The sequence below is a fragment of the Fukomys damarensis genome, unplaced genomic scaffold, assembly GCF_012274545.1.
Source record: "Fukomys damarensis isolate Sample0158 unplaced genomic scaffold, DMR_v1.0_HiC HiC_scaffold_38, whole genome shotgun sequence".
In the NCBI taxonomy this organism is placed as follows: domain Eukaryota; kingdom Metazoa; phylum Chordata; class Mammalia; order Rodentia; family Bathyergidae; genus Fukomys; species Fukomys damarensis.
This window is the reverse complement of record NW_022900950.1, coordinates 75031737-75052490: the sequence shown is the minus strand read 5'-3', so window position 1 is coordinate 75052490 and position 20754 is coordinate 75031737. Positions and strand designations below refer to the sequence as shown.

General features: G+C 41.5%; 1 protein-coding gene across 1 annotated transcript in view; it reads right to left on the bottom strand.

Annotated features, from left to right (window-relative positions):
• The window catches only part of Tmem131l (transmembrane 131 like), a 155029-nt gene that overhangs the window by 59589 nt on the left and 74686 nt on the right, over positions 1-20754 (bottom strand). The window contains exons 7-10 of the mRNA XM_010628002.3: positions 3174-3251; positions 2799-2952; positions 1403-1461; positions 981-1089 (exon numbers count right to left, since the gene is read on the bottom strand). Coding sequence (XP_010626304.1) covers positions 981-1089; positions 1403-1461; positions 2799-2952; positions 3174-3251 — 400 coding nt within the window. The remainder of the gene's footprint in view (positions 1-980; positions 1090-1402; positions 1462-2798; positions 2953-3173; positions 3252-20754) is intronic.

Sequence of the window (20754 nt, the reverse complement as noted above, 5' to 3'; positions counted from 1 at the left end):
AAAAAAAAAAAAAAAAAAAAACCCAATAATAATAAAAAGCAAGATGGCCACAAATTGCTTGTGCTACAAGACTGTGGACACTTTTAGTGGCTGCAGAGGGTAAGCTCAATTTAATAGTGACCTATCAGTGGATGCATAGGGCTAGTCTGTTCTCATAAACAACACACACACACCTACCACTATACTGCTCAGGCTGGCCTTAAACTCCTGGGCTCAAGCAATCCTCCTGCCTCAGCCACCCGAGTAGTTGTGCTACCAGCACACACCACTACACCCAGCCTGGATGTAGTTTTGAATACACATGAGTGTTTCTGAAGGATCTATAGCTAGAACTAGAATTAAACACTGAAGAACAAGTAAGTATGTTTTAAATTTTCTTAGAGACTGAGAATTTTCCTTCCAAAACAGCCTGTGCTGATTTATATTCCAGTTGAAACAAATGTTTTCTCTCCTAATTATTAACACAGAATATTAACAATCTTTTTGATCTTTATTGACCTAAGTAATAAATTCTATCTCATTTATTGCTTTAAATTATATTCTTGAAATATGAGTGAGGCTGGGCATATAGTCCTACACTTAAATCCATTTGAATTCCTTTACAGAACTCTTCACTGTAAGTAAAGAACTAAAGACAGGACAGGGCTCCTAGTCACTTAACATTCAGTCACATTCTTCATAAGGAAATGAAACTGAGCAACATAACAAAGCTATCTGTGAAAGCCACACCTCCAATACACACAGGCCATCCAAGCCCTACAAGTTAAGCTTTAAACCCTACAGATCAGCAGAATACAAGTGCCACCAACCAGTTTTTACATCGTTCTAACTCTGAGAACCATGAATACCGTGGTTCTCTGAATCCAAAACCCATCTAACACCATGCCTAACCTGTAGTTTCAAGTTATTGCACAGAGAGAATTGCCAATCAACTAGATAACAAAAGGAAAAGCAACATCCACTATTTTTTAAATTTATACCTTTGCAAGTAAAAGAGGCAATTTTGGTGAAGTTTGTTGTAGAAGCTGGGAGCAGTACCGGTTTAAACTGCAGAGATAGAGCATCCCTTTGTGAGAGGTAATGGACATCCTGTAAGAGAGAAGATCCACATTACTATTCCCAGCCAGGAGAAGATTTACACAGTTTGAGCCCACTCTGTTAAATTAAGTAAGGAGCAAAGATAAGAATATCTAACAAGTGCTCAGCAGATGTGTCTACAAGGGATACTACTGATAACTTTCACACAAACTGGGGTTTAAGCAAGTGAGAACAGGTTTAAATGAAAGCAGAACAGAACAGTTACAACTATTTCTGCATCTGTTCCTGAAAAACTCTCATGTCCTGCAATTCAATGCCCACTTGTACTTTTCAAATTCTACTTTAAAGAAGCGTTTAATATTACCTGTATCCATATAAGGCTGTTTCCTGAATGTAACACATACATATTCACTGCCGAATCAGCTGTCCAAAAGAATGAATCAAAGCAATGAAATTAAAACAAAAAGTCATCCACTCGCAGACCTTATACACAGTAACTGATTATACATCTCTACAAAAAATGTTAACCTGTTTTTTTGAACACTGTAATCAAAACTAGAAGCTGTTTCCTTTTGGGTATTCTTTTAATTCATAAGAAAAAAGGCCCTTACAAAAAGACTGGCCTAATAATGTAGGCTCTCTAAATGATGAAGAATTACCATGAGAGTAATTCTATGTTCTTTGGAAGGAAGTTAACTGAGTGAACAGCCAAGTTTGTAATGAATTAAAGTCTGGCATCTCAGGATGCATGCTGGCTTCTTTCCAGCTCTTACCAACAGAAATGTTCCCCACAAAACAGGGTCTTCTCCAGGAGTGTCCACCCAGCTACTGTGAGAATCACCAAAAACTATAAACCCGAGACAGAAAAGCTCTCCTGCAGTTCATCACTACTCCAGCCAATTGTGAGGACTGGAACGTAAATGATATTCGACCCATAATTCAGAAGCCATCAGGAATCGACATGTAGCTCAGTGGTAGAACACGGGCTTAGTATGTGAGGACCTAGGTTCTGTTCCCAGAACCGAAACAAAAAATTGCAAATTAAACTATGCTTTTATATACCATCTGTGCCATTTCATATATATATATTTTTTAAAAATATTTTCCCACCTATAGAACAATGATCACACCTGAAAGCTAACATAACAGTAAATCCTACAGTATGAATTTCATGGATTATACAATATGTGTTCCCTACCTAATTATTACAAAGTTAAACTGATGGGGTAGGTTATTTACTGGACATATATTTCCAAAGATAAAATTCACAAGCCTGAATACCAAAACTCTGCTGTAACTTGTAAGGCATCTAAGAACAACTAGCTATGGTATTGACTATCAAGAACACAAAACAGCATGATTTGGTCAACTGAGCTTCTGCAACTCAGTAAAACTGGAATAAGAGACCTAAGACTTTACACACTTTGTACAAAGTTTCAAGAAAAAATATTCTACAAGGACTCAGAATAGCTTGCGCTGGTCATTTAACTTACTCTAAAAAAAAAACAACATAGACTTATTAGCAGCTGCAGATGGAAAACCAGCTTCTGCTGCAATCTCCTAATAAAAGAAGGCTCTCAGTCACGGTTTGCTCTGATGCTGTCTACAAGGATATGCTACTGAATGATGATGCAAGGTTGATCAAAACATGCTACAACAAAGTTTTTTGATTCTTTGTTTTGTAGTGCGTGTTAAGCACACCCTCTCCTCCTGAGCCACACCCCCAACACTAATGAAAATTATCAGAGATTTCACCTTACCTGAGGTTTCAGATTTGTCTGTTGCTACATAAACAATAGAGAGACGATCTAATAAATCTTGCGTGTTTTCTTCAAATTCTTTTGAGGTGTTTTCTATTGTTACAACTATGCTCATTTGTAAGTGCAAAACATTATCAGATTCCAGATAGCAACTCTGAAATTGGAGAAAGGGAGAGGGAGAGGAGAAAAGGAAAAACTCAAATTAAAAAAAAAAAAAATCAGAACGTCGTGATTTCAAGTTTTTGAAAAAGAAAAGCACTCAGATCAACAGCATATTTATTTCTAAAAAGAGAACACAGTGCTGTTTGGGTTTTTATTTTCAAGCAAAGAGGCAGGAAGGAAGGCTGAAAGCAAATGCTAAATATTTTATTTTACCTTTAATTGCTGACACACTTTATTATGTAAACTGCACTCCAGATGCACCTGTAAGAGGCTGGTATTAGTGGTTTCTGCCTAAAAAAAAAAAGATAAGAAAAAAGGGGGAAAGAACTTAATAGGAAACAAAAGGCACTTGCTAGCATTAACAGTAAACAACCCACTACTTACTCAGAAACCACATTTATTCAACAAATATCTGCGTATCAGATAAGTGCTGAGCATTATTCTATTTACTGGAAACATAACACTGAGTAAAACAGAAAAACCTGTGCTGACAGGGAGCTTACTTTCTAAAGGAAATCATAAATTCTCCCTAGACAACATGCAAAGTCCCACTATAGCAATAAGCACATAAGGATGTTCTAAATATACACAGGAACTCTGTCAGCATTTCTAATGTGTGCTAAGTGTTTAAACATAGGAGTCTACTCTTATGTTAATAGCCAATTAATTTTTATGTCTGCCCTCTACCAGTACAATGACATTGAGAAGCCATGACTCTTGAGTCAAACAAAACTTTAATGTCCTAAATTCAACTGGCTGTCATAGTATGTATATATGAAAAGAACTCTGAAGTTCAAAGGTCTTAGCCACACTGGAACATATCCATACGTAGCCAAGAAAGGGAACAATCCAAGGGAGGGACATGCCATGGGAGTGGGACTCCTGCACAACTCTCTGTGTACGAATACACAGAGAAGCTAGTCAGTCAACAGGTGAATCTACAGAACGCAAGCTACAGGTTTTCCTCTTTCATAAAGTTGATGTTGCTGGCACAACAATTATAAAAAGGAGCCACTGTCAGAGCACTGGGAAACTCCAAATTCAGAAAGCATTCCCAAAACCTACCTTACTCAATCACATGTGCGCTACTACTAACTCCAGGAAGATGCATTAAGTAGAATCACCACAATTGCGGCTCATCTGTTAGCTTTTAAAGACTTACTTCAGTGCATGATATGAAAATACATCTAGTGGCTGGGGGTGTAGCTGAGCAGTAGGCCATGTCCTCACGCAATCGTGAGGCCCCAGGTTCAATCCACACCACCACAATTAACCACTACCACCAAAGTTTTAACTACTCCAGTTGTCATCCAGGCAGATAAGTGCAGAAAAAAAGAATAACATATATTGCATTTTTAAATACAATAAAGATATTAAAGGTACTTAACACCCTTAATAATAAAAGCTTTTTAAAATTAGTATTTAGTAACTACTAGTATTCTCAGAATATGACTCATAATCCAATATAAAAGCTTAACTAGATTTTTGAGTCTTTCTATGAACAAATTCCTCCAAAGACATAAACAAAAAAAGCCACAATTTTACAAAACTGCTTTAACCACAATTACAAACAATCTCAGTAGCCAAATCCAACAGGAACTGCTGTATGTCCCTTCTCTCCCCCTGAGCATCCACCATCTGTCTCTCTTGGCTTCGCTCCTTCCCTTAGGCTGCTCCGCCTCCAGGCCCCAGAGGTTGGATTCTGGGTGCTGTCTGATGTCCTCTCCCTTCCCGGGGGAGTTCTCTCACACACTGCTATGTCCACGCTGCTGTCTCAACCTCAGACCTTTGTGCACACTACAATCCTACCAGAGGTGGGCAGTGCATGAACTCAACACACCCCAGGCAAGCTGCCCGGAACACAGTGCTCACCTGAGACTGGTATTCAGCATCCGTATCATCATTCGTACAACTGTTTAGCTTGAAATCTGAACACCCACCTTCACATCCATAACCTAGTTATGCTGACTGCACCTCTTCAGCTGCCCTGAAGTCCACTCACGTGCCTTCTGGGGGGCTTTGTTTTGCTTTTTGTGGTACTGAGGTTTGAATCTAGGGCCTCTGTACCAAACTACATCCCCAGTTCTTCTGAATTAGTTTTTTAGTTTTTATCTTGAGACAGAGTCTCATTAAATTACTGAATTGCCCAGGCTTGAACACTGGGGACCAGGATTGGCGAGCTGCGCCCTTAGGCTAACTGCAGTTCCCCCCTCTCTGTAAACAAAGCTTTACTAGACCGCAGTTGTGCAGTCCCTTCCCACACTGTACTGTCTATGGCAGAGATTTCCATGGTAATAGTCAGATGCAGCACACACGCCACAGGTTTGCCACTGCTGGTTCATGGTTATTTCTGTATCCAACAGCGCCAAGTACTTGCAACACAGACTGTGGTCTGCAAAAACCAAATACTCTAACCACACAAAACTACAAAAAAAGTTTATGGTGCAATAACTTCCTGCTGGTCCCCTGCATCCATCTCTGCCCTTTCCACATCATCTCCACACTGCTTCAGAGTGAGTTTACAGGTCCAGGGGTGGACAGCATGCCTAGCAAGCCTGGCCCTGGCTTCCATCTCAGCATGGCCAAAAAAAAGTGTATAAATAAATCCTTCAAATACCCTTATAACCTTCCAAAGGCTCGTCACTTGCAAAGGTGCCACATTCCACTGCAGCTACAAAATGCAGGCACCTGCCTAGTCTCTCCCTCCCTGCTCATGTTCTAGCCGCACTAGACCATGGTAGTCTCTACTCTGCTTTACCTTACAAGCTTCAAATCTGCTATTCCTCTGCCTCCAACCGCTTACCCATCCCACCCTCTCTGCCACCTACAACCCAATTCACCGTCAGTCCTCAGCTGAAGTAATCCTCTCAGACCTCACTGCCGGTAGCTGCCTATAACTCACTCCTGAGGCTCCTTTCGTAATGCTCTTCACTAAAATGTAACCACTGGTCAAGGTCGGAGTCGATTCGAAGCATCCTGTTTGGTGCTTTTACCACAGTGCCCATCACTTAATTCATCCTCAACATACAGTTGGGAAGTGAATAAATACAAGACACACACAGCTTTAGATGTTATGAGATTGGGCAAGCTTGAAATGGGTAAGAAACCAAAATAATAATGTCATAAAAACCTAATATGTGACGTGTACTACTGACACAAAACTTTCAAATAAAGTTTAAAGAAATAACTAACATCAACACATGTTCTAAGTACATTTATAATTAAGTCTCTACAAAGATCTACAACTATTTCTCTTTCCTAAACTATTTCTTCAAAGGGATAGATGTTAAAATTAAAAGTTCAAAGATCTGATTTTGAAAATGACTGAAAAAGCCCTATTTTCACAGTGAGTTGGGGCAGTTTAAAATTAATATTTCATCATCTTTATTTCTGCATGGTTAAATTTATACTTTGCCACTTTATACAAAATTCTTCTATTAGCTTAAAGCATAACAAAAACAAAACCACCACAGATTGAGGATCCCTCACCTAAAATGCTTGGGACCAGAAGTGTTTTACATTTCGGGGAGTGTGGGGCATTTCCACATACATTATAAGATCTGGGGACAAGAGTGAAGTCTCATCATGAAATTCATTTATGTTTCACATACACCTAATACACACAGACTGGAGATAATTGCATACAAAAATTTTAATAATTTTGCTAATGAAATAAAGTGTGTATATACCAAGCCACTGGACTTGCGGTGTTATGTTGCAGCTCAAAAATACTTGGATTTTTCTGATTAGAAAAGCTAAACCTGCACTTTCATTTGCTGTAGAACATATTTCAAAAACCCACAAGGGGGAGTTCTAGCACCTACAAGCCACTGCTTCACTGTGCCAATAATTCCAAAAGAGAAATGTGAAAGTTCATGTCTTTCTCAAAGAAAACAAACTAATGCAACCATAACTTTGAAAAGGAAGCTATAACAAAAACATTTGTGGCAATTGTACAGACTGAGATTACAAATTCCCCCGAAAGTGTCCAACTGACCAACTCTGACCATGGGACAACCTCAAATCCAGTCAGCCTGGGTAGATTAGAAAAGAAAAAAAAAAAGTCAATTCTCTATTTTTGAAGCCTCCCACATTAATATGGTCCTAATACATTTGCTTGGGAGTCTATATAAAGCATATGGCAGTATTCCTTTTATTTAAGAATCGGGTGTGGTGGTGCACGCCTGTGATCCCAGCACTCAGGAGGCTGAGGCAGGAGGATCACTGTGACTTCAAGACCAGCCTGGGCTACATAATGAGTTCCAGGTCAGTCTCAACTACACAGTGAGACCCTGTGTCAAAAAACAAAACAAAACAAAAAACACTTTTATTTAAGAAGACAGGGAGGGTGTGGTTCAGGGTGGTTAAACGATTTATCAAAGATCCTGGGCCAAGTTAGTGGCAAAACAGAAAAAAGTAAGTCTTCTAATATAAGTGAGTACTGTTGCCAAGTAGATCAGAGCAGACAAAGTGGACAGTTCCTAGGTACTTAAATGGTCTAAATATTCATCAACATGTGAAAACAACAGAAATGTTAAAACCTTTTGTATGTCACATACTCCCGTGGTGCTGCAGAGAAAGGGTAGCTTAGGGGACTGGATAGTGACTGCATGAGAGGAAACCATCTCCCTTTACTCTCTAAGGAATTGGCCTTAGAAGCAATGTGAGCATTTTGGGGATGGCGTGCAAGATAACAGCAGTAATCACAGTCCCAAGTCATTTTAGACGTGTCTGATAGCAAGAATAAACCATATCCTAATGCAAGTATAACAGAATCTACACTATATTAATCTAGACATAACAAGACACTTAAAATTATGATGTTCCCAGTGATAAGCATATAAAAATGTTGCATTTAAGAAATGTGACTTGTTAAATATAAAAGAAATTTTTCTTGTAATCCCAGCTATCCAGGAAGCTGAGGCAGGATTACAAATTAGAGCCCAGCTGGGGCAATTTACTGAGATTTATATCTTAAAAATAAAAACTACAAAAGGGTTGGGGATGTAGCTCATGTGAAGGCTCTAGATTCAATCCTCAGTACCAAAAACAAACAAACAAACAAAAAACCAACTTAGATAAATCCCACCCTTAGATTCTAACTTTCTCAGACATTTTTCTCCCCTTGCACATTTTTGAGTGCTAAATCCTGAAAGTTTTTGTAAACTCTTACACGGATATGCACGTGTATCAACAAGAACACACGCTCTGTGTAAACCACTGCACCAGTCCAGCTGATCATCCACACACAGGGCCAATACAAAGCTCTCTGCACAGCAAATGACACTGTATAAACTGAGGGCTTGCATGCCTTCCACACAAGGCTCAGGCTCTATACTCCATTCCTAATTTAGTGCTTCCTGCAAAACAGACCGGCTGAGTTGAATTACTAGCAAGTACTACAAGGCTGTTTTACCCAGATATTAAATAACAACTATGTTTTAACTCCCACCACTACCCTTCTATCTTCAGATATTAACCACTGAAACAAAATTTACCTACGCTGCCAAATCCAGTCAGAAAAATATTTGCAAAAACCTAGGAACTGGCTGAAATGAGACTTTTTTGGTTGTATTTCAAGGAAAGGGGTGATGCACACATAAAGCATTTTTCCTTATCCACATCATTTTAGAAAAAGCAGCAGGGGCTCTGCAGTCCACACAGATTCAAGGTGAAGTCCCGGCTGTAAATCCGCAAGGGCATTCCTTCCTTCCCCTCCACCCCAGCCTCAGCTTCTTGTTATTTATTTATTTGGAAGGGTACTGGAGATTGAACCTAAGGCCTTCCCACCGGTCTGCATCCCCAGCCCCAACCCTTTTGATTCTTAGTCTTTTAAATTTTGAAACAGGGTCACTAAATTTCTCAGGCTGGGCTCAACTTGTGATCCTCCCACCCTGGCTTCTGAGGATGCACGGATCACCAGAGTTTACTGCCGTGCCCAGCTCAGCTTCTACTTCTACCACTCGGAGCTACTCAAGTCACAGCAACATTATAAGCATTAAATGGGATGCACGGAAAACCACTCAGCCGAGTAGGCCATCAAAGGGAAGCGCTTTCATTTGTATCTGCTTCATTCATAATTAATGCATGTACTTAGTGAAACTCCACAACAAATTCAGGAAGCATTTTTCTTCCACATTAAAGTTTTTAGAAAGAAACTTTTCTTTCTGATTCCTCTGGCTTCTAAGAAAAGGGATTTCCCCCCAAGCACTTGAAATTCTTTTTGTCTTATTTCACAGCTGATTCAGAACCCAAGGAAAATACCTCACTCACTGTGCACCACCTCCCAACCCTGAGAGGGGCCCAAAACTGAGGAAGACAGCAAAAGCACTATCTGGGGAAGAGCTCGCCCTTCAGACAGTGAGCTCTGGGCTGAGCAAAGCAGGCCAGGCCTGCGTGTGCGATCCTGGGAGCTGGAAAAGAGGTTTAACTAAAACAACCCACATCAGCAGGGAAGACAGCAGTGTGGGACTTTCACCTTGGCAGGTCAAGCAGCTCAGGTGGCTCTGTCCAAAGCAAGTAACTATTTTTACACAGTTGGATGATGCTGGGTCATAAGCGAATGGCAAGTGCACGCTACAGGTCTGGCTCAGGCCCTCAACCTGACAAAGGGTCAAGCTCTGCTGGAGCCCGACCTTGACAGCATGGGCACAGCTTCCACTTCAATTAGGCATGGCTATATCAAGGACTGGGATCAAAAGAAAAATGGTGTACCGTGCACTCCTGTAATTCCAGCTACCTGAAGGCTGAGGCAGGAGGATCTCAAGTTCAAAGCCAGCCAGGGCAACTTAGTGAAACTACATTGCAAAGGATAAAAAGGAACGGGTGATGGGAGAAATGAGCTAGTGCTCCCTGGGTTCAATCCTCAGTACCCCACCCACATACACACAAATGAGAAAGAAAAGTGCTGTGGAAGAAACAGTACAGTGGTGCCATAATTTAGCAACCACTCTTCTGGTAATATGTGCAAAAATGGTAACAAGGCCTTAAGCACGTATGTGCACCCTCATGTTCACAGCAGAATTACCTATAATAGCCAAAAGGTACATAAATCCAGTAATCTATTAATGAATGAATAGAAAAACATTATTTATTCACACAATGCAATATTATGCAGCCTTAAAAGGAGAGCGATTCTGATACATGGTATATATCACGGGTGAATTCTGCAAACATACTAAGTGAAATGAGCCAGAAACCAAAGGACACATACATTATATGATCCACTTATACAAGGAACCTACAGTAGTCAAATTTATAGAGACATAAAGTGATTGCAAGGAATTAGAAGAGGAGAAAATACGGACGTTCGTGTTTAATGGGTATGGAGCTCCAGTTTTCCTGCTTTTGTTATCTGCAGTGTTGGGGACTGAACCCAGGGAGCGCTGAGCAACACCTCTAGCTCTTTCTTTGGAGGCAAGGTCTTCTTGAATTCCCCAGGCTGGCCTCAAACTCGCAATCCTGTCTCAACCTCCCGATGTGCTGCTATACCTGGCTTGCAGTTTTGCAAGATGCAAACAATTTGGAGATGGATGGTGGTGATGGCTACACAATAATATGAATGTACTTAATGCCACTGTATGGTACACATAAAATTATTAAAATGATAAATTTTTGTAGTGTATATTTTACTATGGGAAGGGAATAAATAAAAAGCCAAATTAGAATAGAAAAATTTGAAGGCCAGATTAACAGACAAAAAGAATTAAGAGATACCCTGAGTGCTAAATGAAATGTCTGAAACGGGGGAAATAATCTTTATTTTTATTGGAGCCAAGAAATGAGTGAAGGAAAACAGGTAAAGTCTCAGCACATTGGAAATGCTCTTCCCAAAGAGCTAGGGTTCTGTCTTAACTAAGGAGAAACGCTCTGGAAGTCTCCTGAGTGATAAAGGCTTGATCTCCAGCCTGCTGGTGTCACCGGGAGGGGAGGGGGAGGAACCTTCAGAAGAGGAGTCTATGGGAGGAAGCCGGTCACTGGGACTCGGGCCCAGCCCATCCTCTCCCAGCTTCCGTCTGCTGTGGGGCACCCAACTTTGCTCCACCACACCCGCCCTGTGATTTCTTCCTTTCCACAAGCAACTGGGGACTGAAACTAAGAGCCCAAAAATAAGCCTTTTCTCCTTTTACACTGTTTACCTCACGTACCTGTCACAGTGATAGAAAACAAACACAGTAAGAACCATTTCAGGTACTGTGCCTCAACAACTGAGGCAGCTGTATACCAAGGGTTAACAAACTGGGACAGGAAGACGAGTGTGAACTGCTCAGGAGATACAACTACTGCTTGTGCCTCTACGCATTTACAGAATCAACCGCAACCTGGTCAAGATAAAGAAAAGAGTCAAGAGGAAGCTCATTAAAGGAGAACCAGAGACGGAGCCCAGGCCTGGTGAGATGCTGGTATGGCGAGACTGCTGCCTATGTAAGATTATCTAATAGCAAAGGGCAAAAAGATTTACGTGGAGAAAAGATGTGTTTGTAGACCTAGAACATATTGACTGTCCATCTCTCTCTCCGTCTTTGTCCCCTCACCCTAGCCCTCACCTCTGAGAACCTGGGGGTGGTACTAAAGGGAAAAAAATCCACAACAAAAAATAAATAAAAGTAAAGGAAGGAATGCCCTAGAAAGTCAAGAAGCCCATTAAAAGCTGGGAATGAGTACCAAGACAGCAGAGGACAAACAACTCCTGGGGCAGAGCCCACATCTGCAGAGGGAGGCCAGGGAGCGCTCTCTCCACAGACCTCAAGCACACAGGCTCCTTCAGAAACAGCCACTGAGCACTTGGAGAAGTGGGAACTGCAGGGTTCAGGTTCATCACTGGGGTGACGGCCAATCGCGTCGCTGCAGCCCCAGACTCCACAGACATGGGCCCTCCACAGAGCCCAGACTCCATTAGGCAGCACAGTGCCAGACGCCAGCTCCAGGAACACGCCCGGGGCCCGCACATGCAGAAGGGAAGGAAGACCCGGCACCAAGCTGCTGCACTGCCCGCTTCCAGGCCTGAGGGAGGCTAGCATCGCCAACTGTCCTGAGAAAGAGGTCTTCACACAGGACCCACATCAGACTGCTCTTCCAGTAAGGCGACGGCTCCTCCCTGCCCAGCACTGTGTGCAAAGGTCTGGGCCCTTCAACAAACAGCAGCAGTGGACGTGAAACCGAGCCGGGCTCTCCCCACCCTCCTTTCCTCTAACAAATGTGGGGCACTGGGAATGATTTTGCTTCAACTTGATGCCCGGAGAGCATGGGAAGCAGGACTCCTGTGCTGAGACTCTTGGGGGGTTGCCCTAAGATTCCGGGCTCCAGGAAGGCTGAGTTCCAAACCCATATGGAACCCAAGGGAAACCACACACATTCTAGTGGGAGTGAGCCAAGCTGGAGCTGCAGGGCGCTCCCCAGAAGGACTTCCAATTCTCTGAATGTCACTCACAGGCCAAGATCACTTGATATGGGCTACAATGTTGAACTTTCAGGTCCTGCCAGAGGACTGAATCTGAATTTTAAAATTCTCCCTAAGAATCACAAAATAGAAGAGGATTTATATTCAAAAACTCTTGGGCCGGGGATTTAGTTCAGTGGTTCTGCCACCTCCCTTGCAAGCGCAAGGACCGGAGTTCAATCCCCATACCACAAAAAAAAACAACCTCTTTAAAGTTGTAGTGAATGCATTTTAGCTCCATGCAAAGCATTTGTTCTAAGCCCTTTATACGAATCAGATTATTCCACCACTATAGCAATCTTACAGAAGGAGCTACCATGATCTGCTTTATGGATAAACTGAGAGGCTAGTGTCACCCCAAATCACAATTATTCCCCAGATGGCTCAGGTCTGGAAGCCAGCTGTTACTCCCCTTCACTGTGCATCTTCATGATGTGGCAGCCTCACATGGCTAGGACTGTTTACTGGAGATCTCACTGCTGCCATTCAAGACTGTCAAAGAAGCCAGACACTACAGGTGAAAAGAACCTGGGGTGGGAAAACAGATGAGGAAGTGAACTTTCGATCTTGGGTACAGCGTGTCCTGGGAGCAGGTTATTGTTGAATTTATCTAATGCATTTCACAGCCTTTGAGGGCAAACAACAGTGCATCCAGCAGTCCAAAGGGGTCAACAGAGAAGCAGGGCGAGGAAAGACGGGCTCTCATCACAGAGCAGGGAGCTAGCTATGTCTGGCTTGTGCTTAATAACAGGCAAGGTCAACTGGCATCGAGAGCAGAAAGAGAGGTCCTTCCCTTTACTGGGGAGGTGAGGGGCTCCTACCTAGTCCTAAGGCAACATAACAGTGACCCCTGCTGTGGGCAGGGGAGAGGCAGAGGTGTAAGGATGTCTGCCTTTTAGACGCCCCTTCCAGTGGCCCCCAACATCAAGCCTGGGGACAAAGAGGCAGTAACCATAGCTCTCTTACATCAGCAGACACAGGAGAACTTGGCTGTCAGTAGTAGATGGTTTGAGTTCTCTAACTCCTGATTCTTACACATCCACTAGTTCAGAACTTGGTCAGGAAGCAGTATTGATTTGGCAACTTTAAGTCTTCCAACAGAAATTTTCAGAATATTTTAATATGAATGTTTAATGGAAGCCAAAGGAAGATTTCTGTCTCACAATTTCATAAATGGCTTATAAATTTGCCTTTTGAAGATTCATTAATTCAACTGTCAATAAATTCAAGTTATTCAGCAATCAATTTACAACATGTTAAGACTCTGTACTAGGTGATAGTACAAGTGATTCAGACACAACTGCTAGAGCTTGTAACCTAGTAGAGGAAAACATACATAAAAACAGGACCTTTTCCCTTTTTTGTGTTATACAGATTGAGTATCCCTTGTCTCAAAATGCTTAGGATTAGAAGTGTTTCTGAGTTTTTGAAATTCTGGAATATTCACATATATACAGTGAGGTGTCCTGGGGATGGGACTCAAGTTTAATCATGAAATTCAAGTTTACTATACACCTTATACCCATAGCCGGAAAGTAATTTTACCCCTCCCACCTGTGTCCTATTCCATAGAATCATTTTCACTTGAAGTGATGAGAGAAACATTTTTGGACACTTACGTAAAAAGCTCTATTCAGAGGCAGCTTGACAGAAGAAAATTAAATAGCAGTCTATATTCATATGATATATAGCAATTTTCTACAGTTTACAATCATTGTTTTCACATAAAAAAGATCAAATGACTTTATCATGCAAAGAAGTTATTAAATCCATTATGACAACACATGTATTTGTAGGAACTCTCAGCTATCACACTTAGGAAACTGTTCCTTAAGTTAACTGATCGTGTAAGAGCCAAGGACCCAGGACACTGTCACGGATGGCCATTAACCTTTCTCCTCACTGCTTTCCAGCTCCGAGCCCTCAGTCAGCCGGGTCAGTTCAGCCAGCTCCGCTCTCAGGACGCACTGGTCAGGGAGAAGGTGCCCTCCCCTCCCCTCCCCTCCTCCCGGTTCACTGAGTGAAGACTCACAGAGCGCACCCATCCTCCTCCCTGCAGTGGTGGCAGAGCCTCTCTGCTCCCTTAACTGACAGGGATCAGCACCTAAGAAGAGAAGCGCAGCTACGACCCAGCTCCCTCCCGGAGCCTGGCAGGCTCCAGCCGGTCCTTGCCCAGCACCTGTCCTGGCAGGCAGAGGTCTGACATCACACACCAGAAGCAAAGGCCAAAGGCTGTGTCGATTTTAAAAGGTTAGGAACAACTGGTCTGTGAAGTATTCACTATCACACAGAATACGCAGAGATAATCTCTCCTTTACACACCCAGCAACAGGACAGCATGGCTCGGGAAAGAATCACTCACTCATGCACACACGTCAGAAAAACTACTGAAAGGAGACAACAAATACTAATTACAGCAACCTTTGCCAAGTGAGAACGGTCTTGCAGTTTTTATTAACATGTATAAATTGCACACATTAGCGGAGTTGATACAGCAAGCACTGATCAAATCCAATCTTTCTTTTCCACCTTCCCCTACTTTATCTCTCTTCAGGGTTCCCATGTTTTCTTACAATCTCTTAATTTCTTATCATCACAAAATATTCTGAGGAGATAATCTTTTTTAAACTGTTCAATAATACACCATGTTCACTACACGCACAATCACTTTAACTATGTCACGGGTTTTCCTCTGACATAAAAGTTCTCTATGTTTCTCATGTTGTTTTATATTACATTTTAATGATTTATTTTAAATCTCTCAGGCAAGCTACAACTAATGACCCTATACAATATTAGATTCTGAGATAATACCAATTTCAAAAATTCTATTTTTCCAAAATTATAGAAAATTATCCAAAATCTCAACAGTTTGGATCCAACAAGGCACTAAAGAAAATATGAAAAAATAGACTGCTGCTTTCTCATGGGTCTAATACAACAACATTTACATGCTCTACCCCACATATTTATAGTTCAAGTCTAGCTTATATATTACGCACCAGTCAGATGTTTCCACGAGGGCATCAGAGTTACAATCTGGAAGAACTAATTAATTAATATTCTGCTATGCTGATAACTCAATTTACAAATCTTTCCTACTGTTAGGCCTTTAACCTACCTCTACTTTTGTGTCACAATAAAAATAGTGCAAAGAACATTTTATTTGGGCTTATCTTTCCTGGATCATAAATGATTAAATTAATGGATATGAGAACCACATTTACTACACTGGGAAAATTAAAGGCAACTAGGATTACACTGCCAGCCTTGGCTCTGCTCTTGACCTCCACCAAGTAACTCAACTCTTAAGTCCATTCTACAGTTTCTAAAATAAGAACAATACCACCTGCCCTGGTAGTAAATCTTCTGAAAGTCAAAAGCTGGCTGATGTGGTAAAAAGTTCTACAAATCTAGTAGATAGGCTATTTAGAGATCTCAACACAGGTTCCCACTGACTCGTCTATCTATTTAAAACTATGGGGGCCTTCATTGTGCTAAGCACTGAGTTGACATAAAGGTTATAAAAATGAAAGGCCAGAAGGTCCTGTCCTGGAGAATGCTCTGAAAAGCAGATGAGGGAACACCAACAGGTACCAGTCTCACAGCAGGGCGTGGACCTAGCCACGAGACCAATCAAAGGCTCACCTTGGGACCTGGAGTTCTGGAGGAGCCGATATGTGAACGGGGTCTTGTGGGATCAGATTAGAAGGCTATTCAGAACGGGGTGCAAGCCTCCGAGGGTGAGCTAATAAAAGGGTTGGCACATTCTAGGAAGCATGGGAGGTCTGTGAAGCCAGAGTTCAGAGGAAAGAGGTAGGAGGTCTGAAGCCGGACAGAGAAGTCAGGCTCCAGTCACAAAGGGGACTGGATACCCAGTTAAGGAGCCTGGACTCCCTTCTGTAAGTCCAAGAGGACCCAGCTAAACCAGTGACCAAGAAAGTAATGACTAGCCGTGTTTAAGAAGTATCAATGTGAGCCCAAATAAGCCTTTCATCCTTAAGGAAAAAAAAAAGGAGGAGGAGAGCAGAGTGACATGTGGACTGGACTGAAGAAGAATGACGGGCACAGCAGCTTAAGGGACAAATGATGACAAGACACAGCGAAAGCAGAGGACTGCCGAGTTCCACTCAGATCCGTGGGAAAGGTGACTTCATCTGCTAGGAATTTTCTCTCTGGGAAGGTAAAAACAATTAAATGCAAGGATGAAAGCAGAAATGAATGAAAAGAAAATAGCAATCTAACATTTCATGTTTCCCTAATACCTTAACTCATGCGAGCTCCTAAGACAAAATAACTTGGGCAAATGATAAACAAACGCACTTTAATACTCTCAGTGTTAAGAGCCTAGAAAGTACCAGCTCAAGGCAGCAGGAGATCTGGAGTGTGGTGAGGGCCTGTTCCTCATAAGTGGCTCTTTCCATGTGTAACACAGCAGAAGGTGTGAATAAGCTCCTTCAAGATCTTCTATCTAAGGCATTAAACCCATTCACTAGGATTCCACTCTCAGGACCTCATCTCCTCCTTAAGACCCCACTTTTTAATGCCACTGCATTGGGGTTCAGATTTCAACATATGGGGGGAGAGGGGAAATAATCAGACTTAACACCTACTCTCTTCCCAACAGCAGACCCACCTCTGCAGCAAAGGGAATGAAAAGGTATACTCGCCTTTCCACTGAACTCAATGAGGCTTTTCTTTTTCTTTTCTTTTTTTTTTTTTGGTACTGGGGATTGAACTTGGGTCCTTGCACTTGCAAGGCAGGCCACCGAACAGCTGAGCTAAATCTCCAGCCCAATCAGTTTTTAAAATGGGCCTGGCAAGAAATTAGACCAAAGATTAACCACATATACACAGTACTCTTCTTTTCAGCAGAAGAATCAACTAAGCCTTTTAATCCAATTAAACCGAGCAGGGAAAAAAATGCAAAGATCAGATGTGAATGGGTAAAATCTACAAATAAAAAAGGACCAAGATGAGCCCATAATACCAAAGAAAAGCCTTATTTGCTGGTACCCAGTTTAAGGTAAACAATTATTTTTGTTATTTCAAAGAACAAACTTGGACAATAAAGGTAGAATTAATCACAATCTATATGATAGGTCAAATATTAACACAGTTTTCCCCTGTAACAATATCAAATAAAATGGACTTAACTCTGACTGACAATTTCCCTACATTTATGCTCTTTGAGAAAAGGAGGACAAAACAGAGAACAATATCCTCTTCGAGATGCACTAATAAAGCCACACTATGACTGTGTTCAGGCTCTGCAAGGGGAGAACCCAGAGGTTCCCTGCACCCTCTGGCAAGAGGCAGTCTCGCTGGGTGGTAGGAGCACGGGCGTGAGCCAGACCAACTTAGGAAAGAAACTGGTCCGCTGAACTCAGACAAGCAATTCATTTTCCTTCAGTTTGTAACCCTAGAAAAAGACACCTATGATGTTCTTAAAGCACAGTTAAATCTGATTCTTACCATAGCTCTCTAAATCTTTTAACATCTTAAGGAAAGACCAGTTGTGGCAACAGAATATCCACAGGAGCTATTTTACAGCAAGCTGCAAGCTTAAGAGAGTCAACATGTTCTGATTACATAAGATTTCTCATTGTGACCTATGCAACTGAACCTGAGGGTTGTAAAAAGTCCCGTGCAGTACTAGCTCCCCCGTCCGGTCTTACACACTTTTTCTAGCCAGCTCTCTCAAGTCTCCCTGAAACTGTATATTCCATGCCTTACCACCGCATTGGATAAGAATATGTCCCGAGATGTGTAAGAACAGTAATTTTCATTCACTCGTGAAAACACATATTAATGAGTACCTAAAAAGTATCAATTGGGGATCAGAACGAAGCCCCTGCACTATGAAGGTGATACAAGCAGAGACAGGGTATGAACCGGTCTCATGCAGCTCTGAGCAGGCACTGCTCTCCAACCCCAGCCACCCGGCATCCTGCAGTGGAGACTAGAACCCAGGCTCACTCGGCGACTGTGCACAACCCTTGGGTACACACACACACACACACACACACACACACACACAGAGCAATGCCATGCCTCGGGTCCACATCACTTTCTGACTCTTCTCTACCTCCCCTCTCGGGATGGGTCCTCTCGTCTTGCAGATGGCAGAAAGCACATGTGTGACTTCCTGGTCCATGCTCACAGATGGATGAGGCACTCCTGCTGGGTGTTCTCTGGCCAGTGTTTCACTGCCAGGAGAGTCAAACACCACCTGCAAATTCTGGAGCCGTCTCTGTCCTGACTATCCATGTTTGGGGATACTTCTTATCCTTCTGTGCTGAAGCCAGATGAATTTTAAAAACTCAGTGAAGCACAATAAAACCCAACACTATTTAGATCCAAATGGAAGGCAGATCTGAACATATAATCAGTCCATACTCTCCACCTATGCACACATAAAAATATATATATAAACTGTATGAACCGACTGCTTTCCTGAAAATACTTTTAGAATGCCACTACCATCTTAGTCTTTTTCATGATTCTTTTCCATGATTTCATGATTCAACTGACACACATAAAACAATTTTATTTCTCCTTTCAACCTGAAATTTTATTCCTAAACAAAATAGTTATTTTCTTCACATGGAACTGAGAAAACAAAGAAAAGTCACTGAGTTACTTCTTCCAGCTTAAACCTTCTTGCTCCCTGGCTTTCTATCAGATAGACTCTGTGACTCCTGACCAGATCCTGAAGCAGCAGCCCCCTGTGCCTTGCTGATGGGTCCCTGACTGGAGGAGAAGGTAGAAAACACCTAAGACAGTATATCAAAACAAAAACGTCCTTCCTGGGAAGGGTGGCGGACTTCTACGTAAAACACAACAAGAAACATATGCGTATATTACGTATTACATAATATTATTTATTATAGATTGAACAGCATATACATATGCGGTTCAAATGTAGAAATATTAAAATCAAGGTTTTATTTTGTACTAGGGATTAAACCAAGGCCTTCACCCTGAGCTACATCCCCAGCCTTTTAAAAAACTATTTTAAGCTAAGGTTTCACTAAATTGTTAAATTGCCCAAGGTGGACTTGAATTTGTAATCTTCCTGCCTCAGCCTCCTAGACTGGATTACAGGCTGGCGCCCCCATATCTGGTCAGTCAGGATTTTTTTAAAGAACAGCATAATCATCTAAATAGTGTCAACAAACTTAATAAAAACAGAGTGGGGGGAGAAATCTACAGTATGTTTGAATTTCTCCCTACCCTGTTGATTAAAAATATTTGCAGATAAATGGTAACTTGTTGTATTTATACTACTAATTTCTTTTGTTCATTGAAAAATAGTTTTGTCTTTTTATTTGCTTGTTTCTTCTATGTAAGAATCTTTTCTGTCTATGACTTGTACTCTAACATTTTGGCCATTCTTTTAAGATCTTGATAGTATATTAACCATTGCTACTCTGTAACTATTTTTGTTATAAAAATTTTGCTTTTATTTTTCAGAGAACAATGTTTTTTCTATTTTATTAATATTTATTTGCATTACATTAACATTTTTAAAAATTAAAATACAAACAAAAAGAATGGCATAATCATGTTTTAAGTTTTGGGTTTTTGGTATAGTTCAGTCTTGAAAAGTACCTGAACATTTCTTTTTCTGAATCATAGTTGAAAGGAAAGAATTGAAATCAACTGCCTTTTAAAACATACTTTTTGATATGTAAGTTTTCAAATACTGGTTTCTAACAAAAGTCATCCCAAATAACTTCAGTTCTATCTAGAACTCTGAAATCCATTCACTGTAAGAGGAGGGACCCTGTGTTGCGTTCACAGCCCCATCACTGAAACACTCCAGAAGTAATGTTCAGTGACTGTCTGCTGACTGGCTGACAACAGGGCAACCTTAGGAAGTGACTTGACTAAACCTATACACTGGCCTATAACTGTAAAAACGAAGGAGAGGCTCCCACAGCTGGGAATGGAGCAAAGGCTGACAAGGTTAACAAGAAAGTTTACTGGGAGAAGCAACCGTCTTTTCAACAAATGGTACTGGCACTATTAGATATCACACAGATATGGACTCCTACCTCGCACTAAAATGCACTAAATATTGTATTTAAAATCAAAATGGGTCATAAACCTAAATGTAAACTATAAAACTCTTAGAAGAAAACACAGGAGTGCTTCTAAGATCTTTTTAAGATGTACTACTAAAACTATAAATCATCAAAGAAAACAGGTAAATAGGACTTCATCAAAATTTAAATCTTTTGGGCGGCGCGGCCGGCCGGGCGGCCACAATGGGCATGCTCAGTCGCCGGGGCAGGTTTCTCGGTCGCAAGTAGGAAGCTTTCTGCACTCGGCCGGAGAGGGAGCCGTGGA